Consider the following 15,618-nt stretch of genomic DNA (forward strand, 5'->3'; position numbering starts at 1 on the left):
TTGATGTGGTCAAGTAAGAAGTACACATTTATGCTTCAATATGTGGATGAAAACATAGCTCTGCTTTCTTGGAAGAGAATCTCCAAGCCTCACTTAATACCTTCACAGAAGCATAGTTGGTCTCAGCTGTAACCTCAAGTAGACTCAAATTCAAAATTTGTAACGCGTATAACATGCAAACAAATTTAGTTTATTTCTAATTCGTTTAAATAAAGACAGTTAGCACTTCAATATTTTAAAATAAAAACAACTGGAATTATAAAGCGGTTGATGCTACAAGAATAAAAAATATGAAAAATTGTCATTCTTTCCAAAAATTTTACCTAGGAATTTCAAATTGTTAATTTACTGAAGACAGAAAAAGAAAGAAACAAATGGAGCAATTAACCAGTCCCACACTCAAATACAATTCTTACGTTAATTTCAGGTACAAATCTACAAAAATACTCACTGGCTGTCTCTGAAGTAAGTGAATCCTACAAACGGTAACTGGTTTCCAGCAAAGGCTTTTGGGGTTGGAAAGGTTTCCACTTCTCCTTTATCATCCTCAATATCATCAAAGTTACTCGTATCTACGTCACTGCTCAATTCAGGCACTACAGGGGCAGCAGCTGTTTTTCATAATAGGAGAAAAATTTCAAATATTGTATTAGCTATCATTTTTCTTCTCACTATTAAATCAGATGCACATGTGCTACCTTACTGATAAGCTGGTTATTGCAAAACCCAACATGTTAAATATAAAACATCGATATCTGAGAAAATATTAATTACTGCTTTGCTTTAGCACAACATTGAAACTGCCAATTGGCATAACACTGTTTGAAAACGTAAAAATTGTATTCATGGTTTCCTTTCCCAAAATTATTTTCCTCCTCTTATCAAATCTAAAATGTATCAAATAAACCCTAACTTTTGCAAATTTAGTAATTGTCACTTCTAATTTGTAAACACAATATTATCACAGTTCTTTAGTTGCTATTCTTTGAGTATCATAATATATTGCTAAGTCGCTGGATTTGAATCTGATATCATGTCTGTATGTTCAAAATCACCAGCAAGCAAAAACAGGAACTGCTGGGCAAAAGCACAGAGCAATACTGAAGGGCAATTACAAAATTTTTGCCAGTGATCATTGAAATTTGCTGTCCATATAAAGCAAGAAACCAAAAGCTAACTAAACTTGGAATATTCTGGAGTAACCAAAGACAAATCCACCCTTTGTCATAAGTTCTACATTAGACATCACAAGTGAAAGGACAATGAAAAGGTGTAAAGTCACAAGATCAGGAGACAAACTAAGATATACATTAATAAAATATTTCTCAATGACAGGCCAGGCTAGCACACTAAGCATTCATTATATCAGCACACAGTGTTTTTGGAATTAAGTAATAAATTCAAATGTGTCCTTTGACAACACTAAGACAAAGCTGCAATCGGTGTTATGAAGTTGAAGGTGTGTATTGTACGTTTAAAGAGAGAGTGAATGGTGTTCTGGACTTTATACTGAGACTTTATAAAGCTCAGGTTAGGCCCCATTTGGAGTACAGTGTCCAGTTTTGTTCCCCACACCTCAGGAAGGACATACTGGCACTGGAACGTGTCCAACGGAGATTCACACGGATGATCCCTGGAATGGTTGGTCTAACATACGAGGAACGGCTGAGGATCCTGGGATTGTATTCATTGGAGTTTAGAAGATTTAAGGGGAGATCTAATAGAAACTTACAAGATAATACATGGCTTGGAAAGGGTGGATGCTAGGAAATTGTTTCCGTTAGGCGAGGAAACTAGGACCCGTGGACACAGCCTTAAAATTAGAAGGGGTCAATTCAGAACAGAAATGTAGAGACATTTCTTCAGCCAGAGTGTGGCGGGCCTGTGGAATTCATTGCTGCAGAGTGCAGTGGAGGCCAGGACGCTAAATGTCTTCAAGGCAGAGATTGATAGATTCTTGTTGTCTCGAGGAATTAAGGGCTACAGGGAGAATGCGAGTAAGTGGAGTTGAAATGCCAATCAGCCATGATTGAATGGCGGAGTGGATTTGATGGGCCGAATGGCCTTACTTCCACTCCTATGTCTTATGGACAAATAGATTATAAGCACTTGTACAGATGACTCGATGGCAGTCGCACAGTCTATTGGAAAATTGAAAATGTTTAACATTTGGCTGTGAAATGGATGCTTGAGTTTTGGTTGCTGCTTTGGCAACAATTCGAATTTAACCAGTTTAAATTATGCCCCAAGATACTAAAACCCAATTGAGTTTCAATTTATTGTTGTGCCTACATCAAACCAATGAGATGATCCAATATGGGGAGGGGGTATAAAATGCAGACATTTTTGAAAATTGGTCAGGGAGCAACTGCTGTCACGACAGAAATGCAGGGAGAGCTAAGATCTTACTGTCCAAGAAATTAGGAAACACCATCTCAGGTACCTTTTCATATGGAACATGCAGTAAAAAGAAAGACAACAGGTAGATCCTCATCTGGAAGAAGAATGGCACAGAGAATGACAGCGGCTGTGTGGTTTTGAAATTAAGTTGCTGTGATTTTAATAAGTGTCTTATTGGAACAGCATATTGTTATAGAGTTGGAGGCAGATAGTAATCAATTAAGAGAAAGGGGGGCTTAGAGTTGTGAATAGCTATTTAATGCTCACTTCTAGAGCTAAAAAAATAATTTTTGTTATTTCCTTTAAATAGTGGAATTTGGGAGTTCTCGGTCACTCATATTCTAACAGATTATGAGGCGAGGTGACCTTTTCTGGGTGTTTGGTTTAGCTAACAGAGGGGATCACATCCATGACATAACAGAGGACAAGGAACTTAATGTGCTAAATGGTCTGTAGGTAAGACAAAGAAAATGGTAAAAGGAATAAGTAGTCTGAGCAAATTAAGGACAAAATTCCTTCAAGTAAATGAGAGGATATAACGAGAGGTATGAGAAGTATGTAAGGCTCCAGTGAAGATACAAATATGGCCCAGGTATCAACTACAAAGATTTGAAATGTGTATAACAAAAGGCAGAGACATTTTATGGAGAACTTTAACTTTCACGTAGTATGGGATTAGCGGACAAGCACATATCAGAGTGGCAGTGACTTTCTTGAGTGTGCTCAGAGTATTTCTGAAATACTATATTCTGGAGTTAACAAGAAGGCATGTCATATGAGATTTAGTTATGAGTGATGCGCCAGATTTAGTTAACAGCTGTACTGTGCACAAACATTTATCTCATCACAAACTAGTTTAATGAAATTCACACAACAAAAAACATGAAATGGCTAAGACCATAGATATAGGCAAGGCTAATATCAATGAAATGATACAGAGAATACCCACAGTAAATCAATCAACCCCGTAAATGACTAAAAAGGCAGACGTTCAGTGGACTATGTTAAAAAAATGTGACAACATAAGAGTTTTGTTAAAAATGCACCTCTGGCCAACAAGGCCAAGCAGGTTGATATCAAACTGTGAACCCATCCAACATGCCTGATGGAAATCAGTAAGAATGTCTCTAGGTCACAGAAGGCAATTGCAAAGTAGTTTGCAAATAGATAAATCTAATGGAAGCTTATGGCCAAAACATTGGAAACAAGGACAGGAGATAGATAGAAAGAAAAACAGGGGCACAGGTAGTCAGGCCTAACTTGCGCTCCTTGAAAGCTGACAGCACTGATTCCAAAGCAAATCAGGAAATGACAGGAATTTCAGGAACTTTTATAATTCAAGAACCATCTTTCCAAATTGGAAAACTATGCAATTTATTCCACTACTTGAACAAGGAGAAAGGTGAAAATTAAGGAATTGCAGACTAATTAGATGAACATTTGATGTTTTGAAATACCAGATTCTATATTGAAGTTCTTTAGAATTTTCATGAACAATTTTGGATTAGATTAGATTACTTACAGTGTGGAAACCGGTCCTTTGGCCCAACAAGTCCACACCGACCCGCCAAAGTGCAACCCACCCAGACCCATTCCCCTACACCTAACACTACAGGCAATTTAGCATGGCCAATTCACCTAACCTGCACATTTTTGGATTATGGGAGGAAACCGGAGCACCTGGAGGAAACCCACACAGACATGGGGAGAATGTGTAAACTCCACACAGAGAGTTGCCTGAGGCGGGAATTGAACCCGGGTCTCTGGTGTTGTGAGGCAGATGATAGAGAATGTTTCTGGTTAGCAGGATGTAACAGTGACCAACAATAATGTGCGTTGGTGCCTCTACTATTCATGAAATGTACTCTATCATGTAAATCATGGATACACAGGTCACAAATTAAATTTGCGGATTACAGAATGTATTTTAAGCAATGGTAATGGAAGCATAAAATTACAGAGTAATAACAGAATAAGCAAATTGGCAGAACTGTGACAAATGGAGTTCAGCGCAGGAAATTCTGAGGTAATTTACTTCGAAGTTAAAAAGATTGATCAGAGAATTTTCTAAATGGTGAAAAACTAGAAATAGTGGAGTTTTGAAGAGACTTAGAGATCCAGGTGCAGAGAAGGTACTGAACTGTCATGAACTGATAAAGAAAATGATCAAAAAATTAAAACTTAAAAAACAAAGTGTAGACATCATGCTATATTGTATCAAGCTTTGACTGGATCACACCTGGAATAATGCACCTTGGAGGAAGTAGAACATGAATTTACTCGAATCGTACCTGCATTTCAATGAATGATAATGCTCCCTGGAATTTAGAGGTTTCAGGTGTAGATTAATCAAGGATTTTAAGATACTGAAGCAACAAATAGCATAACCAAAAACTCTTTTATTGGTTTGGGAGGCTAAGACGAGGGACCAAGGAACAACATTTATAGGATTTTAACTGCTTTAAGTTATTGTTTGTCACATGTACACAGATACAATCAAAAGTATTGTTTGTGGGCATATCATAACTTCCATAAGTACATCAGAGTAATAGAACAAAACGTGGAATATATTTTACAGCTAAAGAGAAGTTGTAGAGAAAGATCAACTCTAATATACGAGAGTTCCATTCATAAATTCGCAAGTCTTATAACAGTGGGGAAGAAGCAGCTGTTTTTAAATCTATTGGCATGTGCTTTCAAACTTGTGTCTTCTGCTTGATGAGGGTGGAAAAAAGTACAAACAGACTTTGATTATGTTGGCTGCTTTCCAGAGGCTAGAGTGGGGGAGGGGGAAGAGAAGAATGTGGGCGGAGTCAATGGAAGGAAGGCTGATTTTCATGATGGACTGGGCTGCACATTTTAACAAACTAAAGTGATAGGAGCTCATAACACTTCTGAAAACAACAGATGCTCTGTTGGTTGTTAAACTTTCAAAGCAAATTCAGAACATTTTTATTTACCGAAGACACTATGGGATTGAGGCAAAAAACAATATGGAGTTGGTCGCAGATCAGCCAAGGTGTCACTGAATGGCTGAACAACCTTGATAGAATGAAAAGGCCCGTTTATGGTCTTAGGTTGTCCATGAATGGTTTTACATTTTGTGAAATGTAATAGCCCTGTACAGCCAAAACAGGTGCTTGGTCAAACAACTTTAACTTGCTGGTTTAGAGAATTTCAAACTCCTTGATTCACAGTAATGTGTCTAACTAATCAAAAGAAGAAATATCCATTTCAGATCACAGGTTGTCAAATAGTAAAGTGTGGCTCAAAGGTAAATTTGCCATATTCACACCAGACCAGAGGGCTGCTCTCTCGTTAAGAGAGATGGTTGGTGGTGTTCAACCTGACGGTCACCAGCAGAGGTGAGGGAAAAAGCGGAGGAGTTCCTTTGTGATATCCTCAGACTGTGTGGGAATTGAACCCATGTTGTTGGCATTACTCTGCTTTGCAAACCAGCCGCCCAGCCAACTAAGATAACTGACCCCAATGAATATTCACCACAGTGAAGTTCTGGTAGCTAATTTGTTGGCTGTGTTCCAAGTCTCTCCCTCTCCCCAATAAGGTTTTTAGTTTTGGATTTAGGTTTGCTCGGTGAGCTGAAAGGTTCATTTCCAGATGTTTCGTTATCTTACTAGGTAACATCTTCAGTGGACCTCATGCGAAGCAATGCTGAAAATTCCTGCTTTCTATTTATAGGTTTGGATTTATTTGGGTTGGTGATGTCATTTCCTGGGGTGATGTTATTTCCTGTGGTGAAGTCACTTCCTGTTCCTTTTCTCAGGGGGTGGTAGATGTGGTCTAACTCGATGTGTTTGTTGATAGAGTTCCGGTTGGAATGCCATGCTTCTAGGAATTATCATGCCTGTCTTTGTTTGGTTTGTCCTAGGATGGATGTATTGTCCCAGTCAAAGTGGTGTCCTTCCTCATCCATATGTGAGGATACTTAACACCCCACTAGCCATCAGAATAGCAGAGCAAAACGGCCGCAGAATGCTCAGAGAAATGATTAATGATGCCCAGAACAGATTCCGTAAATACAACTGGGAAATTGTACACCAAAAATCATTACTCAGTCATGCAACAGACCATGAGTGGACAGATGCAGTACAACAAGCCATAGATATTAGACAGCGGCAAACACAGAAAATGAACAATCTAGACCTGCACAAAACACTAGACAAACTTACACAAAGTAACACACTGACAACACAGACGCATGAATTAAGAAAAAACTTATCTGACCAACCCTTAACAGACACTGAAAAAGCCATCTTAGTAAGAGGATTAAATTACAACTGCCACAATATGGACAAGAAAGATTTCTTAGCAGCATTAGAAACAACACTAAAAGACAACCAACTCAGAAGAAACCCAACAATCCATCAGACAGGTAATCGCACCATCATTACACACAAAAAAAGGAAGAAACACACTCAATACATAAGAACGGAAAGCACTGGAAAGACTTAAAAAAAACATTGTTATCCAACCTGCAGACAAAGGACGCTAGACAGTCATTCTAAATCGGAGACTTACAGATACCAACACTTACCAAGTGGCAATAGACCCGACCCCACAACTAGAGAACCGAATCACAGCCCTACTCAAAAAGCTTCAGAAATCTGGACAAATAAATAAGACCGACTTCCAAAAAATGAAACCAGACAGATCCAACACACCACGCTTCTACAGATTACCCAAAATTCACAAACCCGGAGCCCCCCTCAGACCCATAATCTCACTACCTGGAACACCAACTTACAGATTGGCCAAAGAGCTACACGAAAGACTAAAGCACTTAGTAGAAGGCTCATGCCACTCCATCCATTCCACCCAAGAATTCCTGAAGACCAAAGACACAAAGATAGAAGAGGATGAAATAATGGTCTCCTTTGATGTAATAGCCCTGTTTACTTCAATCAACATAAACCTGGCCGAGAAAACACTGACTACACTATTAGCAGACCGAAAGATACATACATCAAACACCACTAACTTCATCAACAAGGAGATTATCAGGTTAGTGGACCTATGACTTACCACCCACTTCACCTTCAATAACAAAACTTACAGACAAACCAATGGAACACACATGGGAGCTCCAATATCAGGGTTCTTAGCAGATGCAGTCATGCAAAGATTTGAGCAAACAGCTCTGCCAACCATCCAACCCGAAGTCTGGGTCTACCAAGTGGATCACTAAACGAAACAAGTTAGAGGAAACCTTGAAGACCATCAATAATACTCTTACTTGCATAAAATTCACTAAAGAGAAAGAAAACAACAACAAACTGCCATTCCTAGTACAGTACAGCAAACAGCCAATAGGGAACTTCAAGCCAGCATCTACAGATAAATATCACATACATACCAAATATTGAACTACAGAAGCAATCATCCCAACACCCACAAACGAAGCTACATCAGAACATTATTTCAACGAGCCAACACACACTGCAGCACAAAGGAACTATGCAGAGCAGAGGAAAATCACCTATACCGTGTATTCAAAAAGAATGGATACTCAATGAACATAGTCCATCCATTTCTCAGCAACAAACCCAAACACGCAGACAACACACATCCAGAAACCCTTGCCACTCTCCCCTACATCAAAGACATCTCGGAAATGATTGCCAGACTACTCAGACCCCTTGGCATAATTGTAGCCCACAAACCCACCAACACACTAAAACAGACAATGAGCAAAACTAACGTCATTTAAGAAATACCATGCAAGGACTGTAACAAACACTACATTGGACAAACAGGCAGAAAATTAGCCACCAGGATACATGAAAATCAACTAGCCACAAAAAGACATGACCCTCCCTCACTAGTATCCTCACATACGGATGAGGAAGGACACCACTTCGACTGGGACAATATATCCATCCTAGAACAAGCCAAACAAAGACATGCACAATAATTCCTAGAAGCATGGCATTCCAACTGGAACTCTATCAACTAACGCATCAAGTTAGACCCCATCTACCACCCCCCTGAGAAAAGGGGCAGGAAGTGACTTCACCACAGGAAATGACATCACCAACCCAAAGACATCCACACATATAAATAGAAAGCAGGAATTTTCAGCATTGCTTCGCATGAGGCCCACTGAAGTTGTTACCTAGTAAGGTAACGAAACATCTGGAAATGAACCTTTCAGCTCAGTGAGCAAACCTATCCAAAACCTCAACCTCAGCTATAAATCTTCTCAAAACTTGCTAAGGTTTTTAATATTTAATATATGGGAAACTAAGAAACAATGATGTCAGAAAATAATTCAGTTGCACTGAAAGCGCCATATACTACCCAGTACATCAGCCATATTGTACCATTGTCTTTATCAGGGCTTTCAATGGTCTCAGAGTCATAGAGATGTACAGCACAGAAACAGACCTTCAGTCCAACTCGTCCATGCTGACCAGATATCCAAACCTAATCTAGCCCCATTTGCCAGCACTTGGCCCATATCCCTCCAAACCCTTCCATTTCATATACCCATCCAGATGCCTTTTAAATGCTGCAATTGTACCAGCTTCCACCACTTCCTCTGGCAATTTATTTAGACACGCACCAGCCTCTGTGGAAAACATTGCCCCTTAGGTCCCTTTTATATCATTCCCCTCTCACACTAAACTTACGCACTCTAGTTCTGGACTCCCCCACTCCACGGAAAAGACCTTGTCTATCCATCCTATCTATGCCCCTTATGATTTCATAAACTTCTATAAGGTCATCTCTCCCAGCCTCCGACACTCCAGGGAAAACAGCCCCAGCCTATTCTGTCCCTCCCTATAGCTCAAATTCTCCAATCCAGCTACGATTTTGTTCATTCCACAGTTGCAACCATCTGTATCAGCAGCCTGTAATGTGACTTCCCAAAGCCCTGCTCATCTGGAACAGTTCTCAAGTGGATCTGAAGTTGAAATCATCGATTCTTAATGTAGACCTGTTCCAGAACTTGTGGGCATTCAATCTTTGCAGCTAATCAAGGGCTACTTCAGCCAGTTAAATTTATTTTCCTTTCAAGATTAATTAGAATTCTTCTGACACTGACTTGTTTTTCTGTACTACTTTTGAAGAAAAATGAATATAGTTGATTAGCAATCTCCTTTCATGGTGCAATGTCTCTGATTCTGAAATTGTACATTCCTAGATCTCCCTTTTTGGTCAAGTAAATTATGATTTGAAAATGTTTATCCATCAATTATTACAGGTTGAAACACTGCATCATTTCCCATACAAACTAGACTGGAGATAAAGCAAACTGCTGTATAGTGGATCAATGTCTATCTTTACTTAAAAAAGCCTATTTGTATGAGCAACTGAAATTACTTTCAGTCAGCAATCCATCTCTCACTTACCATTGTGAACTGTCAGACTCCTATTTTGTACCAATGCTGTATTAAAAAGACCTAGTTCAAGATGAATCCAAGTCAATCACATTCTTTGTAAATTTACAATGAATAAAAATAAGATTGCCTTTGTTTTGTTACCTGAATATCAGCTAACTTATTCTCAAGAGCTATTACTTTCAAACAAACAAATGGGAATACTTACGTGAATCACATTTTTAAAAAAAAGCACCCTGTCATAGGAAAGATACCCTCCAAGTGGTACTTGTACTCAAAGTTTTGAAGTTTGTGCAGGTTTAATCAATATGCCCAGACTTTTAAATATGTATACAGAAGAAAATATGAAGTGCTTGATTCAATGGATTTCAACATTTTTGTACTAATCTTTGCAATATATATATATATATATATACTTTACACTCAACAAAGTAGCAAGTGAGTGCTGACAATGTTGTATTATGAAAACTTACCAACTCCCTTAGTTTAATTTCCTTGTTGCCTCTCATTTTAAGAGAAAATACTGAACTGAATATTTCATAGACCTAACCTTCAAGGTGTTTGAAGGTTAGGTCTATGAAAGACCAATAAAGGTCTTAGCTAATGTACTGCTAAAACAAATTTATTATATAAAAGTATTTTTTTTTAAATTCTGACTCTCCTTTACAAACATAAAACCTGCAAGTGCTGGATATCTAATATATGACTAAAAATATTGGAAGCAATGAACTGGCATGGCTGTATCAATACAGATAACAGCACTGATCATCACTACTTCCAAAATGCTTTCAAACTGAGTGTTTCCAACATTTTCAGTTTTTATTTTACTTTTTCCAGATTTACACTATACTGACAGTTTATTTTAATTTACTGAAGCAAAATCTATAAATCTGCAGCACTCAGTTGATTTCAAATTATTTTACTTCAAGCATAATATAGCGAATATTCTCATGTTATACGATATATGCGTGTCTTCATTAATATTTCTACATTTGTGCTGTAATCTTAGAATCACTGACTAATACGCAAGTGTGATCAGGTTTCTGGTGAATTTGCTGAAATGAAAAGAACTTTTTTTTCCCCCAATTAAGAAAATACTTTAAACAATATCACATTCAAAAGCAGTCTGAAAATAACAAATGACAATTTTGAATACCAGTATCATGTCATCAATGCAATATCCAGAGTCAAATGTCTGCTTCTTGTTCAACTGAAATCTCTGGGAACGTGCAATTTACAGTGAAAAGAAAAGTTTATGATTGTGATTATGACGCAGAATGTACAAACTGCAATTTTCAAATCAGAATTGAAGCAAAATAAAATTAAAGCCTGGACCTTCTAAACAGGATCCAAAAATCTAAGAGATTTCTGATGTCCATAAAGTCATCATCTTGTTTCATTAGTTTTCTATATATTTCTTTATTTGTTGTCTGACTAGCATATTATTTCTGTCACTATATAAAATAGTATTCTTTACAAATTTACTGTATTCCTTTTGATACTCCATGTTGCCAGTCAGAAATTAGAATTACGATTGTTTGTAAACAACTTCATGTTTAAAGAGATCTTTGGTATACAAAAAAAATTGAAAATCACTGCAATAATTTGAAAGACCGCCTTAAAAAAAGTTACCTTAGTTGATGAATACTTTGAAAGCCTTTGATTGAATTTTAGTACATTTCTAAGCAAAGGGAAAATACACAACCATGGTTTGACTAACTTGCTCAGTTACATTTCTGCCATTTAAACATTAACTACATCTTGAACATAAGCCAGATCATAAACACCATAATGGACTCACCATCACGTATGTTGTCCCATGTCCACTGATCATTTTTGAAGAAAGGATGACGCTTGATTTCTTCCACTCCATTTCTTCCTAACCGCACCTCCCTGAACATTGAAATAAATTAGGAGTACTGAGGTATAGCAACCTAAATCAAGATGTCCTTGCTACTCAGAAAAAAATCCTTTTTGGTGAATGCTTTTCATCAATTTTTAGTCTGTGTTAAATGCTTCTGCTTTTTGGTTAAGTATGAACATGGCTGTAATGCTGCATTCTGCCACGTGTGGAATAGACCCATTTAAACACTAAGAACCTTATTGGGGGAGGGGGACTCAGAACACAGCCAACAAAACAGCTACCAGAACTTCAGGTGGTGCCAAGCAATTGCAATATACTGGATGATCTTCAACTATGACTAAGATATTTAAACTGAGAATTAATGTAGCTAATCAAAAAAGTTCCAGTCCTAGAAGATTAGCTATAAAGTACCTTTTATTTCCAAAAAGGTTGCATTCCTTTTTAATATATTGAATTACAGAATGATCAGCTGGAATTTGTTCAGGCTCACGGGATCAAATTCTGAATTGCTAACTTGTCACTGTAACGTGAGCAGCTGTTTCAAATATTTCCAGTTCTAACTTCAGTATAAACAGGAAACTATCCGCACGTGGTTAAAGTGCTCCTGAGTGTTTTTTTTAAATCAATATCTGAATTGGACACAAACTCTAATTTCCTTTTGCCTTTTTAAATATTAAGACTGTTTTTGTTCATGGACACTATTTCGAAGTTTGATATTTCCAAATTAACTATTTAACAAGTTATCTGTTTAGTGTTGTTAACAACCATATGCAATAAATAGCAATTTTGTAATAGCTTAACAAGTATGGTTATATACAGCAAATTACGTACCAAATAAAAATATTTATTTTTTTCTCCATGTATTGGAGTAGTAGGAGCAATACTTTGTCCAAGTAACTGTTTTCAATGTAAGCTCACATACAAGATAGCAAAGAGGAAACACATCTTACAGTTCAAAATATGTTATTCTTGTCTAACATGCACACATGAACATTTAAATATGAATTTTTATTCATCCACGGGATGTGGGCATCGCTGACTAGGCCAGCATTTATTGCCCATCCCTAATTGTCCAGAGAGCAGTTAGGAGTTGACCGCATTGCTGTGGGTCTTAAGTCAAAGTAGGCCAGACCAAATATATATGACAGTTTCCCTTCCCTAAAGGATATCAGTGAACCAGATGTGTTTTTCCGACAATCGACAACAGTGTCACGACCATCATTAGACACTTAATTCCAGATTTTTAATTGAATTCAAATTCCATCATCTGTCATGTCAGGATTTGAATCTGGATCTCCAGAACATCACATGGATTCTGGATTCTCTGGACTAATAGTCTAGTGATAATACCACTACCTCCCCAAATGACTGGACAATAATTAGTGTCAGAATTCCCAGATAATGTTCTCTCCCCAGGATGAAATTACAGTGCTCTTATCTCTAGTTAGACTGAGGTCTACTGAATCAGAACAGGACAGGGATAAAACCAAATACATATGATGCAGTAAGACAATGTGGAGATTATGTTCAGAAGGAAATTCGTTGCCTTTTCAAAATGTTAATGCTGACAACCCAGAAGAGGGCACCACCTTGATCTGCTAAACCATTTCCCAATATCCTCAACGAAGAGTTAGTGCGAGTGCAAACTGATTCAGAGCTTTCACAAATCAGTCAATGACAGGGACAACAGTGGATCTCATTAACCAACAAAATTTAAAAGCCGAAAAAAGTGAGCAGCGTTTAAAAAGTCATGATTTCAAGTAAAAACAAACAAAAAAAAAGGAGAAGGGAAGAAATAGAAAAATATGAAATATTCAGCATGTTAGGCAACGTTTTTGCAGAGAAAGTAGCAAATGTTTAATCAGGACTGAAAAATGTGACAGATTTTTTTTATCAGGTTTTAAACAAATAGGAAGACAGAGTTGGGACATCATGTTGCAGCTGTACAGAGCGCTGGTAAGGCCACCTTTAGAATACTGCGTACAATTCTGGTCACCCTTCTATATGAAGGACAGTGTTAAACTTGAGAAGATGCAGGAAAGATTTATAAGGATGTTGCCAGGGTTACAGGATTTGAGTACAGAGAGGCTGAATAGGCTGGGGTTTTTTTTCCATGGAGGGTCAGAGGCTGAGGGGTGACTTCATTGACGTTCATTGACAATCATGAGGAGCATCCATAGACTAAATAGCCAAGGCCTTTTTTTTAGGGTGGGGGAATCAAAAACTAGAGGGTATAGGTTTACAATGAGAGGGACAATATTTAAAAAGGTCCTAAGGAGTAACTTTTTCATGCAGAGAGTGTTACATGTATGGAATGACCTGCTGGAGAAAGTGAGTAGAGACAAATAGAATTTCAACATTTAAAAGGCACTTAGACAGGTATATGAATAGGAAGGGTTTAGAAGGATATGGACCAAATTCTGGCAAACGAGACTGGGTCAGATTGGGATGTCTGATCGGCGTGGACAAATTGCACAAAGGGTCTTTTGTTGTGCTGCACTTTATGATTCTAAATGGAAGATTGGTGTGAAGATAGAAAGCAGAAATGATTAAATGACAAAAGGAATAACTTGGGAAGGCAAAAGTGGGTAGGCTAGGATAAGAAGCAAAATAAAAAGTGGGGCTAGAGGAGATAGATGGCAACAGTACAATCAGTGCCAAAAATAGGAATAGTGGGAATGATTTTGAAGTGCTGAAATAATGTCAGGTTGATCAGACTGTAAAATGACATATGGAACATTTTAGGAGGCAAGATGGCAAATGGAATGGGACAGAGATTTAAAACACTGGGGGACCAGAAATATAGGTTGACATTTGTGTCGTGAATGATGTCACACAAAATCTATGTTTGATCTCCCGAGTGTAGAAGAGAGCACATTGTAAGCAATGAGTTACTTAACTGAAAAATTGTATATTTCTAATTAAAAAGCAACATTTTGAAAATCAAAAGCAGCTTGCAGCACCTCACAATTCTCGTGGCTTCTTTTCTTTGCTGACCAACTTGTGCATTCATTCACAACAATATGCTATGTCCACATCAAATATGTGAGTAAAAAATGAGGTCTGCAGATGCCGGAGATCACAGCTGCAAATGTGTTGCTGGTCAAAGCACAGCAGGTTAGGCAGCATCTCAGGAATAGAGAATTCGACGTTTCGAGCATAAGCCCTTCATCAGGAATAAGAGAGAGAGAGCCAAGCAGGCTGAGATAAAAGGTAGGGAGGAGGGACTAGGGGGAGGGGCGATGGAGGTGGGATAGGTGGAAGGAGGTCAAGGTGAGGGTGATAGGCCGGAGTGGGGTGGGGGCGGAGAGGTCAGGAAGAGGATTGCAGGTTAGGAGGGCGGTGCTGAGTTGAGGGAACCGACTGAGACAAGGTGGGGGGAGGGGAAATGAGGAAGCTGGAGAAATCTGAATTCATACCTTGTGGTTGGAGGGTTCCCAGGCGGAAGATGAGGCGCTCCTCCTCCAGCCGTCGTGTAGTTGTGTTCTGCCGGTGGAGGAGTCCAAGGACCTGCATGTCCTCGGTGGAGTGGGAGGGGGAGTTAAAGTGTTGAGCCACGGGGTGATTGGGTTGGTTGGTTCGGGCGGCCCAGAGGTGTTCTCTGAAGCGTTCCGCAAGTAAGCGGCCTGTCTCACCAATATAGAGGAGGCCACATCGGGTGCAGCGGATGCAATAGATGATGTGTGTGGAGGTACAGGTGAACTTGTGGCGGATATGGAAGGAACTTGCGCCCACACCTCCACACTCACTTCCCTCCAAGGAAACTTGCGCCCACACCTCCACACTCACTTCCCTCCAAGGAAACTTGCGCCCACACCTCCACACTCACTTCCCTCCAAGGAAACTTGCGCCCACACCTCCACACTCACTTCCCTCCAAGGAAACTTGCGCCCACACCTCCACACTCACTTTCCTCCAAGGCCCCAAGGGATCCTTCCATATCCGCCACAAGTTCACCTGTACCTCCACACACATCATCTATTGCATCCGCTG

At 38.8% G+C, this 15,618-nt stretch overlaps 1 protein-coding gene across 3 annotated transcripts in view; it reads right to left on the reverse strand.

Moving 5' to 3' along the window:
* The window catches only part of rock2a (rho-associated, coiled-coil containing protein kinase 2a), a 221,407-nt gene that overhangs the window by 85,850 nt on the left and 119,939 nt on the right, over positions 1–15,618 (reverse strand). For all 3 annotated transcript variants that reach the window (XM_060853502.1, XM_060853497.1, XM_060853491.1), the window contains exons 8-9: positions 11,563–11,654; positions 452–611 (exon numbers count right to left, since the gene is read on the reverse strand). In XM_060853502.1, coding sequence (XP_060709485.1) covers positions 452–611; positions 11,563–11,654 — 252 coding nt within the window. The remainder of the gene's footprint in view (positions 1–451; positions 612–11,562; positions 11,655–15,618) is intronic.

This window comes from Hemiscyllium ocellatum, chromosome 3 (assembly GCF_020745735.1).
Source record: "Hemiscyllium ocellatum isolate sHemOce1 chromosome 3, sHemOce1.pat.X.cur, whole genome shotgun sequence".
Lineage (NCBI taxonomy): Eukaryota > Metazoa > Chordata > Chondrichthyes > Orectolobiformes > Hemiscylliidae > Hemiscyllium > Hemiscyllium ocellatum.